Below are 15,008 nucleotides of genomic sequence, written 5' to 3'. Positions count from 1 at the left end.
TGTATGTGTGTGTATGTGTGTGTGTGTATGTATGTGTGTGTATGTGTGTGTGTATGTGTGTGTGTATGTGTCTGTGTGTGTGTGTATGTGTGTGTGTATGTGTGTGTGTGTGTGTGTGTGTGTATGTGTGTGTGTGTGGTATACATGCTTCGTCTGAAACAGAGTCTTGATTTTGTAACCTGGACTAGCCTCAAACTTCTTTCCTGCCCTAGGCACCCAAATGCTGGAATTTTAGGCAAATACCAGCACACCTAGCTCTGAAGACTGTGTAATCTCAGTTTTGTAGTGTGGGTTACAGAAGTCCCAATGGTGTGACTAGAGCCTGATGGTCCACTCAAAGAAAGAGAGAGCCCAGAAGAGAGCGAGGGTCTGGATGCATTCCGGCTGTCACACAAGTGCAAGTGCCAAGGCTTTTCATTTCTCCAATTTTCTTCTCAAAATCTGACCACTTTTACAATGAAGCAAAATGAAATATAGAACTACCCCCTTTTCTAAGACGCCAAGGGTCTCGCTATCACCAGGCACTACACAGGCTCCTTTAAGAGTCTTCCTTGTCCAAGTTTTAAAAGCAACAAGAAATAATTCACTAGACTGTCTCAACTCCTAAGTGTGCCAATTTTGCAATCTGCATTTTTCAATTACATTAAAAGCATTTTTCCAAATTGCTCTATTCTCCCCTTAATGACACAGGATGAGATTGGCTGAGACGCGCTCCCCGAGGAGAGGGCCAGCACCTTCGTGCCTGGCACCGCTTGCACATGAGCTGCCCTGGGTGCACAAAACTGGTCAAGTTCAACCACAAAGGCTCCCAGAAAGCAGAAAGCACACAGGGCTAGCTACTGCGCTGCTCTCAGTCAGCTCGTGTTGGTTCTGAGAGCCTCAAGTAAAGTAAAGGGAACCAGAAGCATCTCCAGTATTGGTCTCAAACTCATCTCGGTTTTCACTAGAGGGAAGAGGGTGTCAGAAACACTTCACCTCCCACGAAAAGAAAGTTCCAGCCCAGAAGCTGCCAACTCTTCCCAGAGGCTCTGCAGCCTGACTATTGACACCTAAGTCACTGCAGGACAACACAGGGGACTCTCAACCTTCCCAGGAAGGTGAGAGGGAAGAGAGGAGTAAGCAGACTCCAGAACTGTGTGCCCCAGGGCAACTCCTTCTCTCCCTTGGTCTCCACCACCTGAAGAAGAACCAGATGATCTCCCCATGTGCCAGTGTGTGTGCATGTTAACACACACAACAAATTCTCCCCTTGCCTTCACCTAATTACCCTCCATGCACTCACTGTTAATCATTCACTCCCCAAATACCAGACGCCCACCACCACGACCCGCCCCTCCTACCCAGCTGCGCCTCTCATTTCCAACAGATCTGCCTCGTGCTCGGAATAAATTGCCAATCATCTGCATAATGCTCCCTAGCTCCTTCCTCCACGCACCAAATCACTTCTCAACCTCATTTCGTAAAAATCCATCAAGAGTAATTCTTTCAAAACTGAACTAAACCCTCGCTCTGGCACTTGGATCCATAAATTCCTTGTCTTTGAATGTGAAATATATCACTTTTTACAAAGCACATCCAAGATACCCTAATATAATCAGATCCACTAACAATGATAAATCAGTGAGATCCTGTAATATATAAAAATGCAAATCCAAGCCACCGTGGAAATCATCTCTGCTCCCCCTGCCCCTTAACAAAGCCCAAGTAGTGAGGCTGGAGAGAGCCTGGGCCCATCTGGGAGAAAGGGCTGCTTTCCACTGGGCGTTTCCAGAGGTGGAGGAGGGACAGCTTGCCAGCTTGGCTCAGTCTCTGTAGCCTATTGCCCCCCCCCCTTCCCTGCCCGCCCCATGTTGCCTGCTGCGTAACTGGGAATAAGTTTCAGCTCTGCTGTGTGTTAAAAGCTGTGCCTAGCAGCATGTGGTGGACCCAGTGCAGCTGCTGACACCCTGCTCCCTCATGTGCTCCTGGTCACCATAGAGCTGGTGATCAGCACGAGAAAGCACCAGCTGGGGTCACCTGCCTCCATCGCAGAGCCTTCAGCTACCTCTGAAGGCAACTTGCCTGAGGGAGGCAGCATAGCTCCCTCCTGGGTCTCCTAAGAGGTTGCTTCCCCAGAGCTGCGGAGGCTTGACTTTGGACTCAAGCAACCGTCCACCATCCAGTGGCCAGTGTGAGCGCCTGGCACCTGGGCCGGCCTCAGCAGGACCTGGCGGATGCACAAAATACTCCAAAGGACGACAAAGGCAGCTCAGTAGCATTGATCTCAGAAACTCCATGCATTTTAAAGGGATTTATCTCAGGAACACTGAGGCTGAAACTCTTTAAAAATCCATATGTACAAAAACAGACTCTGAAGAGATTCACAAAAGCAGAACTGCATTCCGTCAGCAGACTCTTAACTGAGGAGTTTTTTTTGCACATTTGTGTTTTAACCAATCAATATGGGTACAAGGGGGTAAATTCTTGCTTATGCCAGGGACTGGACTAGATCATTTCTTCCCATATCTGTGGCAACAGTCCTCATTGATGGCCATTCTCTCTCCTTTACCATGATACCTGGGGATCAGTGAGACCAAGTAATCTTATGCAAAGTCACAGCAGTACTGAGCAGCAGTAGAGTCACGCACCAAAGGCCAGCCAGTTTAAGGTTCCATTTCCCACACACAGGCCTTCTGCCAACCGACAGTGCAAAGCCCATCTTCACTACATTAAGCAGCAGAAAAGATGGCATTTATGCACAGTGTGATCACGGCAGGACTACTTGCTTTAAAATGGACTCCAGAAGCTACAGGAGAGACAAGGGCAAGTGTGAGGAAAGAGACAGTCAGAAAACTGTTTGTGGACAGTTTTTCAGTGGGGACTTTGTTTGGGGGAGTGGGGATGGAACCCCAGGTCCTCTGCCTGCAGGGCAGACAGTCCACCTCTGAGCTATGCCCCACAAACAATACAAAAGACAATCTGGTGGAGGGCAAGATAGCAATGATCAGCTGGCCTGTGTCAACATGCGGGATGCAGCAGCCAGACTGGGCGGCCTAGTGATGCACCATGACCAGGGCAGTACAAGCAGTGATGTCTCTTTTCTCCTTCGTATCTCATTTATCTGAGTCAGTCAAGTTTCGCCAGTAAGCCTCAGTTTGCCTTTTTAAAAATATGTTACAGAAGCTTGCTATTTGTTATTGAAGAAAAATCTAGAATAAAGCAAATTAATAACACGCAGCTCACAAGCTTTATGTACAAACCTGCCTAAGTAAGAACTCGTCCCCACTGCAGGAAGCACGCTGGTGCAGCAGGGAGTCCCCTGGGGGGCCTGGCCCAGCCTCTGCATGGACAGCCAGGCAAGGCTGTCTGTGTTTGCCTTTTTCCCTTAGAAAAGGCATCAAAGGCTGAATTCTACCTTTACGTGCAGTGGGTGTTCAAACATGCAGAGCCCAGCGAGTTCACGGAGAAATGAAAAGAGAGCATAAAGGTGTCTGTGCTGGGACTAAAGCCAGGAAAGCCTCGAGCTCACGGAGGAGGGCAGAAGGATCACCGCCTGCGACAGCGGAGCAGCGCTTCGGGGCCTGTGACTCATTGTTTTATTTTACTTAATTGCTTTGGCTGTAAATTTTTCAAAACTAATATAAGCACATTTTACAGCTCACAGAACATTTAGAGCATATTAAAATACATATCTTTCCACCGTAATGTGCCTAGCTGAAATGTGTTCCTCCAAAGCCGAGCTTTAAGGCGACGAAAGACCGGCACTTGGCTCCTCACATCAGTCAGATGGACGGAGCTGGCTTGCTCCGGATCAGAGAAAAATCATCTCAGTAAATGTTACGGGGAGTCAAGGATTCTACCACATTCTAGAAGCTTGGATGGGCAAAAGATAGCAAGTCTTACTGTGCCCCCTAGAGGTGAGCAGGATTTTTGCATGTGCACAAACAAACCCTCCTAAATCAAAGCAGTGAAATCCAAAAAATGTCTTTAAATCTTCATTGATCACTTAACATGGAACAAATCTCATGCCAGATGCTACGGAGAATATAAAAATGGGTCTGGTGTGACTTCTGCATTTACAAAGCTTACCGCCTGTTGAACATCTCAGATACAGTGAGCCACCGCTGGCAGGGATGGGAGCAAAGCCCCAGCACCCTGAGTGACACATGCCATGCACATGCCAGGTCCCACCCAGTTGTTCATATCCTGAGTGCCAGCACCCAGGCCAGGAAGACCAAGCACACATCACACCTCCACCTCACAGGAACACTGGGGCTTGGTTTATAACCACAGGCATCTCTGACCTGACATCAGGGAGGAAAACGCAGCCGCCACTCAGCAGGCCACATACCAACCTGCAGGCCTAGGGTAGAACTTCCATCCTCAGGTGCCCACCTGAGCCCTCCATGCCCTAACCCATCTTCCCACCACAGCTTATTGGTTCCTACTATTCATTCTGCATTCCGAACTTACTGAGAGCCCCACTTACACAAAATGATTTTCCAAACAACCCTAATCACTAAAACTGTGAGACATCTTATTAAAGCCTCTGCTCGGGTTCCAGCTTGATAGTCACCCCTGGCTTATAAAAACCTGAATTTTCATAAAGATCAGGAGACTCTGCTCCTAGCATGCATGGTCAGTACTGACAACAACTCAACTACAGCAAGTGTCTTTGCCCGAGGCCATCCCTTGGATGTACTGGGGAGTAGACATGGGGGTAGGGAACTCCCTCAAGCTTCCTGGCAGCCAAGGAGTCTCACACTAGCATCACCACCTCCGGCCCACATGCCTCCTGGGACAGGCCACACATCAGCATCCCACACACAGCCCTAAACTCAGGCTTCTTGTCATCCCAGGCAGCCCAACTGCGACCTCTTCTGGCCGTGAAGTGTCACACCAGTCCTGGCACACTTTTCTTCACCACACCCAGAGCCAAGGTGCCAACTCACTCTCTCTTAAAAAACAACATGGAGCATGGTGGCACTTGCCTTTCTCTTAGCGCTCTGAAGGAAGAGAGAGGCAGGTCTTTATGGGGTCGTGGCTAGCTTGATCTTCGTAATGAATAACAAGGCAGCCAGGGCTACCTTGTGAGATACTGTCCTAAAGAAAAAAAAAATCTTTGGGGTGAGCAAAATGATTTATCAAGTAAAGGCACTTGCCACCAAGCCCAATCCCCAACAGTGACATAGTGGAAGAAGAACTGACCCCCCCCCCCAAAGTTGTTCTCTGACCTCCACACATGTACCATAGCACTCATGTGCCCCCCAAACACACATACAAAAAGTAAACAATTTTTAAAAATAAAGTCATCATGGTCAATCTGAAAAGTGCTTGCTTTACAAGCAGGAGGACAGGAATTCAACTCCCAAAACTCATGTGAAAAGGCTAGGCACAGTCATATAATCCTGGAATCCCAGCTTTGGGGAAACAGACAGGCAGATCCTGGGACATGCCAGCTGGCCAACCTAGTCTATCTTAAAAAGAACAACTGAGGAACAATATCCAAAGCTGCCCTCTGTCCTCCACCTACACACACACACACACACACATGTACACACACACATGTACTCTCACACACATGTACACACACACGCACTCTCTCTCACACACACACACACACATGTACACACACACATGTACTCTCACACACACACACACACATGTACACACACACACACAATATCATCATGGGGTTAGGAATAGCTCAGTGGTAGAGTGTTCACTTTTCGCACAAGGTCCTGAACTCAAGCCCCCAGCAAAAACAAAAACAAACAAACAGCAGAAGGATACTCATAGTATCTCTTCAGGAAACTGAAGCCTCTTGTCAGTAATGATGACCCAGGGTAGGCAAGCTGTTCAGTTCTACCAATGGGGCCTTCAGGTAAAGACCAACTCCACTGGGCTCAGGTCTACCTCTTCCCATCAGTGCACAGGTAGTTGGCAGGTCGGCACTCATGAGGAGACACCTGACCTCTCCATGAGGAGGCATCATAGGTTAAAGACATGATAACCACGGCAACCTCTCCCACCTTCTTGCGCAATAGTTCCCCACATCTGCCAGGCTGCCCTCCCCTCTCTAGTGGCCAAGAGAAAGGACTGTATAACCTACTCTAGAACTACAGCTAAGTTCCCACCAGGAGCCATGAGCTTACTTGATACTGTAGATACAGAATATGTAGGTATTCATGCTATTAGAGAACCTTCAGGCCTTCCTTGCCAAGGGCATTAAGCATCAGGAAAGCCAGCCTACTGTAAAGCAACCCGCTCCATCCCTCAGTCCTGAGGGGCTGGAGAAGGAACCCAGGGGCTGGTCCAGGCTCATCTAGAAGGCAGGGACCTCTACATTCAAATATTGGAGAGTGCACAGGAAACTGTGGGAAGAGGGAAGGCTAAGAATGAACACAGCTTGGGGTGGGGGAGGGCGTCCCGACAGGAAAGACATGTCCCATCTGGCTCAATGTAGCTCTTGCTCCTGGCACACTGCCCAACCTAAGACCACAGAATAGATAAACACTCTTCATTGGCCCTGTTCTGAGCTGGGTCTTGACCAGTAGAAACTGGTCAAGCAAGAAGCAAAGGGAAAGGAACCTGGAGAAGACAGGACACAGGAGGAAATAATTTCAGCAATTAGGTGAGCTCAAAGTCAGGGTGTCCTGTGTACTCCAGAGCCAGCCAGACACTGCTAGGAGCCTGGGCCCAACTGAAACCCTCAGACGGGCCTCTGGGCATCAGGCTCTCAAGACTCTGGGTCAGTCCAGGATTGCCATGAGCCACCCAGACCACTGAACGTCCCTCACATAGATTACATAGCCCAACACCACAGAAGCACCAAAGCCTGGCTCAAAGAATTGAAGAGAACACATCAGCCTTGCTAGAGCCAAACAGGAGTCTCTGCATGGTCTGTAAATGTCTGTCTACACCCACAGACCTAGCTCACTTCTAAGCATTTGGGTCTTCTCTTCCCACCAAACTGCCTTCTGGTACTGGTAGGTTGGGGCTCAAAACATAGTTGTCAGAGGACAACTTTGGCTGGTTTTCTTTTTTTTTTTTAAATTTTATTTATTTCTGTTTCACAATTTCTATTTCACATGCATTAATGTTTTGCTTGTATATATTGTCTGTCTGGAGGTATCAGATCTACTAGAACTGGAGCTAAAGACAGCTGTGATCTGTCATGTGTCTGCTGGGAATTGAACCTTTTAGTACTGGTCTGGACTTGCTTTGTAGACCAGGCTGGCCTCAAGCTCACGGAGATCCTCCTGCCTCAGTGTTTTTAGCCCCTGATCTGCTGAGCCACCACTCCAGCCCCTAGCTGTTGTTCTTCAGGCATTATGCTAGATTGTTTTATGTCAACTTGACACAAGCTTGAGTCATTTGAAGGAGGGAACCTCAAGAGAGAAAATTCCTCCATAAGGTCAAGCTGTAAGTATCGTCGGAGGCATTTCCTTAACTAGTGGTTGATGGTGGAGGGCCAAGTTCATAGTCTGCATCATCTGCTGCCTCTAGGTTCCTGCCCTGACTTCCTTTGATGATGGACTACTATGTAGAAGTGTAAGCCAAATTACCCTTTCCTCCCCAACTTGCTTTTGGTATTTCATCAAAGCAATAGTAATTCTAACTAAGACAGGCACCAGCCTTGTTTTTTAAGACTGAGTCTCTCACCAGCCTGTATTTCACCAGTACAGGTGAGCTAAGCTGGCTGACCAGAGAACCTGAAGGACCCACCTCTTTCCACCTACCTAGACTAGGTTTACAAGTAGGCACCTATCTTTTTGTGAGGAGGGGTTGAGACAGGGTTTCTCTGTGTAACAAGCTCTAGATGTTCTGGACTTGCTTTGTAGACCAGGCTGGCCTCAAGTTCACAGAGATCCCCTTGCCTCTGCCTCCTGAGTTCTGGGTAAAGGTATGCACCACCAGGCCCTGCTTACCCACCCGCCTTTCATGTGTATACTGAGAATCAAGTGCTTGTGATCACAAGAACTTTACTAAATGAACCACCTCCCCAGCCTACACTACATGCTTTTGAAAACACATTTCTCAAGTGATCATGTGACACAGGTATAAGTGTCCCTTTCAAAGACAAGATATCAGACTCAGAGGGAGACCCGTTTAGGCCAGAGGCCAGCTACCCTGTACAGGCTGTGGGAAGCCATTCTCTCCCAAGGAGAAATAAGAAGAGGCATCACAGCTTATTAGCAAAAGATGAAGAGAGGCAGTATTCAGTGCCGGGAGCACTGGAGGAGATGTGATTTTACTACAGCCCCTATAGCTTATTTGTTCCATACATCTCAGGCTTCTTTAATCTGCTGGCTATAAGTTGCAGTTACAAGCTGCAGTTACATTTATTGCATGGTGGTACATATCTTCCATCCCAGCACTTAGAAAGCAGAGGCAGGCAGATCTCTTTACCTTTGAGGCCAGTCTGGTCTACATAGTGAATTCCAGGCCAGTCAGGGCTAGCCACACCATGAGAGCCTGTCAAAAAACAAACAAACAAACAAACAAACTGTATCCCGCAGAAAACAGATGTCTAATTTCTCTGACCTCACAGGCAATAGAACATCTACCTCTTCTACCTCTCTCCTCTCTTCTTCCCCCTCTCCTCTCTGCCCCTCCCCTGCCCCTCCCCCCTCTCTCATAGGGGCCCTAAGCCTTATAGGCAAGCCTGAACTACTACTTTGGGGGACCCTCTATAAATAAATATCAGGCTCTGGCAGGGGAATATGTAGGTAGGAACATGCTTACAACACTGTAGTTCATGGGATGTGCTACTAAATGTGACAAAATGTCCAACCATAGGAAAGGAAATGAACTAGGACATACTTGAATTAAAATACTGTGTGCATGCTGAGCAGTACTAGTGCAGCCCTTAATCCCAACAGATGCAGGAGGATATCTGTAAGTTCAAGACCAACCTGGTCTACAGAGCAAGTTCCAGGACAGCCAAAGCAACACAGAGAAACACTGTCTTGAAATTAAAATATATGTATACTACTAGCAAATGAAGTAAAATGTTTATCATCTAGTCATACTATAATTTATTAATACTGTAGTGCAAGGCAGTATTGGGAAAGAAAGGAATGAGGCAGGAAAGACCAAAGATCTGAGGCTGATCATAGAGAACTCTCTCCAATGTACCAAAGAGAACTACAGAAATTTCCAAAGAGAGTGTGTAGCCTGTGCCCACCCACTGCCTGCCTGACTCGAATCAGTATAGCATCCCAGTTGCTTACACCTAAGAGCCACTGGGAGTTGTTTTCCCTTGTCTTACCTTGAAGGTTTTGTCCATGGAAGCAGAGAGAAGCATGTGGCTCTTGCAAAAGACTGGACACCACTGAATGCTGTTGACCGGGCCCCTGTGGCCTCGCAGGTGGAAAAGCACTTTCTTGGGGACCGTAGTCTCTCTGTACTGACTGTTCAAATATGGCTGGATGAACTCAGACACTGTGGGAGCCACGCAGAGTGGGGCCGGGGCACACCCCGCAGGAGGTCCCGGGGGCTCTCCATCTTTGCCCCCGCCTGTTTCTGGATTCAGCGCTTGCAGCTGCCTCAGCCTCTTGGGGATATAGGGAAGCACACAGTCCTCACCCCTTTTCCTCTGAGAAGAGTTGGCATTTCCAGCTGTGCTTTCAAATGTGCTTTGATCGTGAGAAGAAGGTCTGAGGACGTCCCAGGCAGGTTTTAGTGGCTTAAGGCAGGCAGCTGCTAGGGGCACGTGGCCGACTGGAGCCCGGCTCATCCACAGAGAAGGACGAGGAGGCTCACTGGGAGGGAAAGTGGTATCAGGTTCCTTTGAGGGCCACTGTAGCCTCTGGCTGGGACAAGACCCAGGGTCACTTCTCCAGAGCCGAGCCAGCGGCAGACGTTGCATCCCTGGGTCTTCATTAGGAGAGTTCCCTGTGTGCTGTGCCCCCTCTTTGGTCACGCCCACTGTGCTAGATGCAAACCCCATCCCAGAAGGCCTGCTCATACTAGAGGCGTCACTTATCTGACCTGCAGCGTCCCCACTTCTGGCAGGGTCAGCCTCGGTCTCAGAGTCAGAATCATCATATGCTACCAGCGAGGCCATACAGTCACACAAAGGTGACTTCCTAGAAGTAAACAAGATCAAGAGTTAGCAACCGTTAATAACGTGAGTCGTTCTGCACTTCGGGGCAGGATGTCCCCTTGAAGGTCAAAGACATCAAACTCCACAAGCACAAACTCATACAGAACAAAAAAGAATTTCAGATATTTCAACATAGAGAAATTATGTTCGGCGCAGGAGAGGTAGCTCAGTAATTAGCAGCGTGTACTGCTTTCCCAGAGGACCCACCCTGGGCAGCTCACAGCCACAGCAGCCCTGGTTCCTGAGGACCCAATGCCCTATTCTGACCTCCATGACTACCTGCACTCACATGTACAAGCTCACACACCGACAATAGGTGCATGCGCGCAATTAAAAATAGGAGACATACCTTTTTAAAAGGGGAAACTAAAAAATATAGTTTGGGCTGCAAGATGACTCAGTGGATTAAAGGCGCTCGTCATCACACCTAAGCTCGGTCCCTGGAACCTACATGGTGGAAAGAGAAAAACCAACTCATGAAAATTTTCCCTTGACCTCAGCATGTGAGCCTTAAGACGCATGCTGTCTCCCAGCTATGTATACAATAAAAGGTTTGTTTGTTTGTTTGTTTTAAAAAAAAGGGGGGGATGATACTTGGCAAGGTATATATGTTAACCCTAATTTAAACATTACATAATATATAAAAACCCAAGTAGTAGTAAAAAATAAATGGGTCTCCTATTAAGTAGAAATAATTAGTTATAGTGTGTGGGGTGGGGTGTGTGTGTGTTCAGACAGGGTTTCTCTGGGTAGCTTCGGGTATCCTAGAACTTGCTCTGTAGACCAGGTTGACCTCACACTTACCGAGATGCCTCTGCCTCTCCTCCTGCCTCCTGCCTCCTCCTGCCTCCTCCTGCCTCCTCCTGCCTCCTCCTGCCTCCTCCTGCCTCCTCCTGCCTCCTCCTGCCTCCTCCTGCCTCCTGCGCTCCTGCGCTCCTGCCTCCTGCCTCCTGCCTCCTGCCTCCTGCCTCCTGCCTCCTGCCTCCTGCCTCCTGCCTCCTGCCTCCTGCCTCCTGCCCCTGCCCCTGCCCCTGCCCCTGCCCCTGCCTCTGCCTCCTTAGTGCTGGGATTAAAGGCCTGGGCCTCCACTTCCTGGCTTTACAGATAATTTTTTAAATGGAAACCTCTGTGGGGCTGGGGCTAAAGCTCGCTGACAGAATTCTTGTTAACACATGCAAGGTTCTGGGTTTGCCCCTCCGCACTGCTAAAGCAGAAGAGAAGAAAGAGAATGTAGAAAAAGAGCACGAGGACAACAGGGAGCTGGGTATGGCAGCACCCACCTTTGAGCCTAGCATTCGTGATGCTGAGGCAGGAGGATTATGACTTCAAGGCCACCCTGGGATACCTAGCAAGACCCAGTCTTTAAAAACAACAACTTCAGCCTAGAGATGATGGTGTACACCTATAATCCCAGCACTCAGGAGGCAGAGACAGGTGGATTTCTGAGTTCGAGGCAGCCTGATCTGCAGAGTGAGTTCAAGGACAGCCAGGGTCACACAGAGAAACCCTGTCTCTAAAAACAAACAAACAAACAAACAAAAAATCCTCATCCAGAGAAGCAGAGCAACTGCAGAGTACCGCCCGGGGAACGTACAAAGCCCAGGGTTGGGTCCTAAGGCACCAGTCCACCCAACTGTGGCAAGAGCAATTCTAAACATGGCATCCAAATCTGTTTGTTTCACCCCAAATGCATAGGTTCACAGAGTACTGAATTTCCATTCAAAAGTTTTTCCTGGAATTCTGAGCATTCACAAATTTCTATCAGCTATTTCTCAGTAAGAATTGCCTTGGTCTAAAACTCAGTATTAATTCTGTGAGTACAGACAGAAAGAAAATAAGGATGCTGAGCATATCTCAGCCAGCAGAGGGTGGAGTGGGACAGAGTGCAAGCCTGGGCCATGGACCAGCTAGCCCGCTTCTTTTTTTATGCTTGTGTGTTTGCTGTGTGAGTGTATGCATGCCTATGGAATGTGCAAACCTGTGCTCCTACATACAAGGCGGCCAGAAGATGGAGTCCTGTGCTGTTTCACTTTCCATCTATTCGAGGCATAGTCTATCTGTGACCTCTTACAGGTTGGTTACAAGCAAGTGTGAAATGGCTTATTACATGGGTGCTGGGATCCAAACTTTGGTCTTCATGATTTCAAAACAAGTGTCTTTAACAGATGAAACTCTCTAGCCCATTACAAGTCCTCACTATGTATAAGCCAGGCTGGTCTTAGTCCAGTCTTCCTGCCTCAGCCTTTAGAGTGCTGGGATTACAAGTATATATCACCATGTCAGATCACACACTGGGCTCCAAAATTCCACTCAAAGCCTTTCACGTCTGTCCACTAATGGCATTATTTGCCCTAAGAATCCCACTGCCATACAAGTCTGCTCATCATCCAAGGCCTGTAGTTATCATTCCTACCAGCAGCCAAATCCAGGCAGGTAACAATGTCCACATTTAGAAACATCTTCTAAAAAGGACTTCTAAAACCAGCTTTCCACTCTCCAACCAAACTAAGATCCCACTGGAGACTAGCCACACAGAGATAGACCCATGCTCTGCAAATAATTTGATCTCTACATATTCAGCAGGGAGTTGAGGCCAATCTCCTGGTTCCTCAAATGAAACCCATCTGATTCCCACCACCATACTATATAGAGCTCGGTCACAGCCTGGGTTTTAAGCTACACGGTTATCTGCAGGGTAGACTCACAAAAGAGGCCCATAGCAGATCTGAGGACAGTGTGGCCCATCAGCTCCACAGGGGATAGAAAATGAACGACAGCAAGGGACAGGACACCAGATGCACCACACATAGATTTCATTCTCTCACTCAACATCTGCCACAGTAGGCAAAACAGTAAATGATGTCCTTCATTCAGCACACTCCCAAGCCATAGAAGACAAAACATCCCTGACTCGTGAGCCAGAAGATGTCGTAGACTTGTGAACTCAAGAGGAAAAGGATACAGGGTAGCTGGGCCCAAGACTGCATCTTTTTCTGGAGCTGAGACAGGTCTCAGAGAGACTACACCAGTGTGACGCTCTGAAGAGGTTGAGGGAACTACGGTGTTCACAATACTGTGACTAAAACAGAACCAATACCAATGAAGAGGAGTCAAGGGTGAGTCAAGAAAACATACATGAAGGGAGAAGGCTGAGAGAGATGCACACCGTTTAGGAGATGATGGTAGCCATCTTGTACCCAAGTCCAGAAACTGCTATGAGAAAAGGGGGTGTGGTGAAACCAAGAGGAAGAGGCTAAATGGGGGAAAAAAGAGGACTGAGAACTGAAGCTGAATACTGAAAAGCTAAGGGGAGCACGGATGCGTGGAGCAGGGTGTCCTGTGTGCTTAGCTCACTGTCCAAGAAGCCTCAATCTAGATGTATTTGCAGACAGCAAGGTGATGGGGCAGGGAACTGGGGAAGTTAAAGACAGAATTTTCCCGTTCAACACACGGGTCCTAGTTTCCTACTCAGTGTTAGGCACTATGATAGATCTGATGTGGGTAGAAATTCACACGGATCTTGTCCCAGAGGCCACGGATACAGGATGGGAAACAAAAAAACAGACACGGGTTTTGAAGGATGAGTAAGTTAGCCAAGCTGTCAACACTAATGGGTAAGGAGTTCAGAGCACAGCACTCTAGAGATGAACGGGAAGAACAGGAAGGCAAGCAGCGGGCTGAGCCCGGCGCTAAGAAGCGGGAAGCATGCGGCCGCCACATCCCGGCCCCCTCCCTCCTGGGCCCGCCGCTCACCACACACACGGAAGCTCTTGGTCCACCCCTACAGCGGTCCGGCCAGCACTCGGGCCGCCCAGTCGCGTTCCACCACGACGCCGGCAATCTCAGCCAATCGGAGATGGGTTCTGCCCGCCTCTGCCTGGACAGCCAATGGCGGCATGCCGAGACCGGAAGTTATTCCAGCCGGCTGGTGTTTCCACGGACGCCCAAGAGGTACCGGTGGCTGAACCTGGGGGTGCTGACTGGTGGGGCCGAAGGGGGTGCCGCCGGTAAGTGAGGAGTGGGTGGTCACTGCGCCGGGAGTGAGGGAGGGATGCCGAGGTGGCGCCGGGGCCTTGGGCTGACGCCCCGGCGCCGCGCCCCGAGGGTCCAGCTCGGAACCCGGCTGTCTGTTCTCTGGGCACCTGCACCACGAGGGACCGGGAGGCTGCGGCGGCGCCGCCCACCCAGCCTGTCATCGTTTCCCACCGCCTGAGCTTTGCCCTGTAGGATCTCTTTGCCCTGTACGAAGTGTTTGTAAAGCCCCTGGTGCCCGTTTCATAGATGAGGGATCCTAAAGAGAAGCAGAGAAGGAACGCTACTTTCCCACGGTTTTATGATAGCACACCAAACTCTATGCCCAACATTAAAAGCCGATGCTCTCTGAACTCGCAGTTCCTATCTTTCCGCTGCAGTGCACAACTTCAGAGCAAGGCTTCTTCAGGGAGGCAGTGATGTACAAAGCGATATGCCCGTCCTATTTGTCGCTACACTACACACAATTGCAATGATGCTGTGGGGGCGGGAAAGGAAGAGGGTGGGGAGGTCATATGGCGGTCAACCTGAAGAAAGGGACAGCTGATGCAATGACAAGTAGCTCCGGGCTCTTGGGAGTTTGATTGGCCTCAGCCGCCTCCTCCCACAGCTCAAGTAGCTAGCCAGTGACTGGACTTGCTCTTGAAGGAAGCTGGGCAAGTGGCTAAAATGCTTTTGGGAACCTGAGTGATTTCTAGGAAACCCCTCAGTAAGTGAAACTGAAAGGGTGTGGCAAAGCAGATAAGAAAAACAATAGACTCTTAAAAAAAAAAAAAAAAAAAAAAAAAAAAAAAGAAACTGAAAGGGGAAGAGGAGAGTATTAAAGACCTCCACCCTGGCTGGGCATTCTCATATGTTCAGCTGTCCAGCTTGAGCACCCTTGGAC

General features: G+C 49.0%; 1 protein-coding gene across 2 annotated transcripts in view; it reads right to left on the bottom strand.

The window, feature by feature from the left end:
• Wdr25 (WD repeat domain 25) overlaps positions 1-13,877 on the bottom strand; it is a 134,936-nt gene extending 121,059 nt beyond the window's left edge. Inside the window, exons 1-3 of one of the 2 annotated variants that reach the window (XM_029484840.1) lie at positions 13,844-13,864; positions 10,440-10,537; positions 9,254-10,073 (exon numbers count right to left, since the gene is read on the bottom strand). In XM_029484840.1, the coding sequence (XP_029340700.1) occupies positions 9,254-10,051 (798 nt within the window). In that variant the 5' untranslated portion in view covers positions 10,052-10,073; positions 10,440-10,537; positions 13,844-13,864. Of the gene's footprint in view, positions 1-9,253; positions 10,074-10,439; positions 10,538-13,843 lie in introns of both variants that reach the window. The other variant, XM_021179104.1, reaches the window with a different exon arrangement.
• Positions 13,878-15,008: the final 1,131 nt, after the last annotated feature.

This window comes from Mus caroli, chromosome 12 (genome assembly GCF_900094665.2).
Source record: "Mus caroli chromosome 12, CAROLI_EIJ_v1.1, whole genome shotgun sequence".
Taxonomy (NCBI): Eukaryota; Metazoa; Chordata; class Mammalia; order Rodentia; family Muridae; genus Mus; species Mus caroli.
The sequence above is the reverse complement of the archived record's forward strand: the minus strand, read 5'-3'. Positions and strand labels throughout refer to the sequence as shown.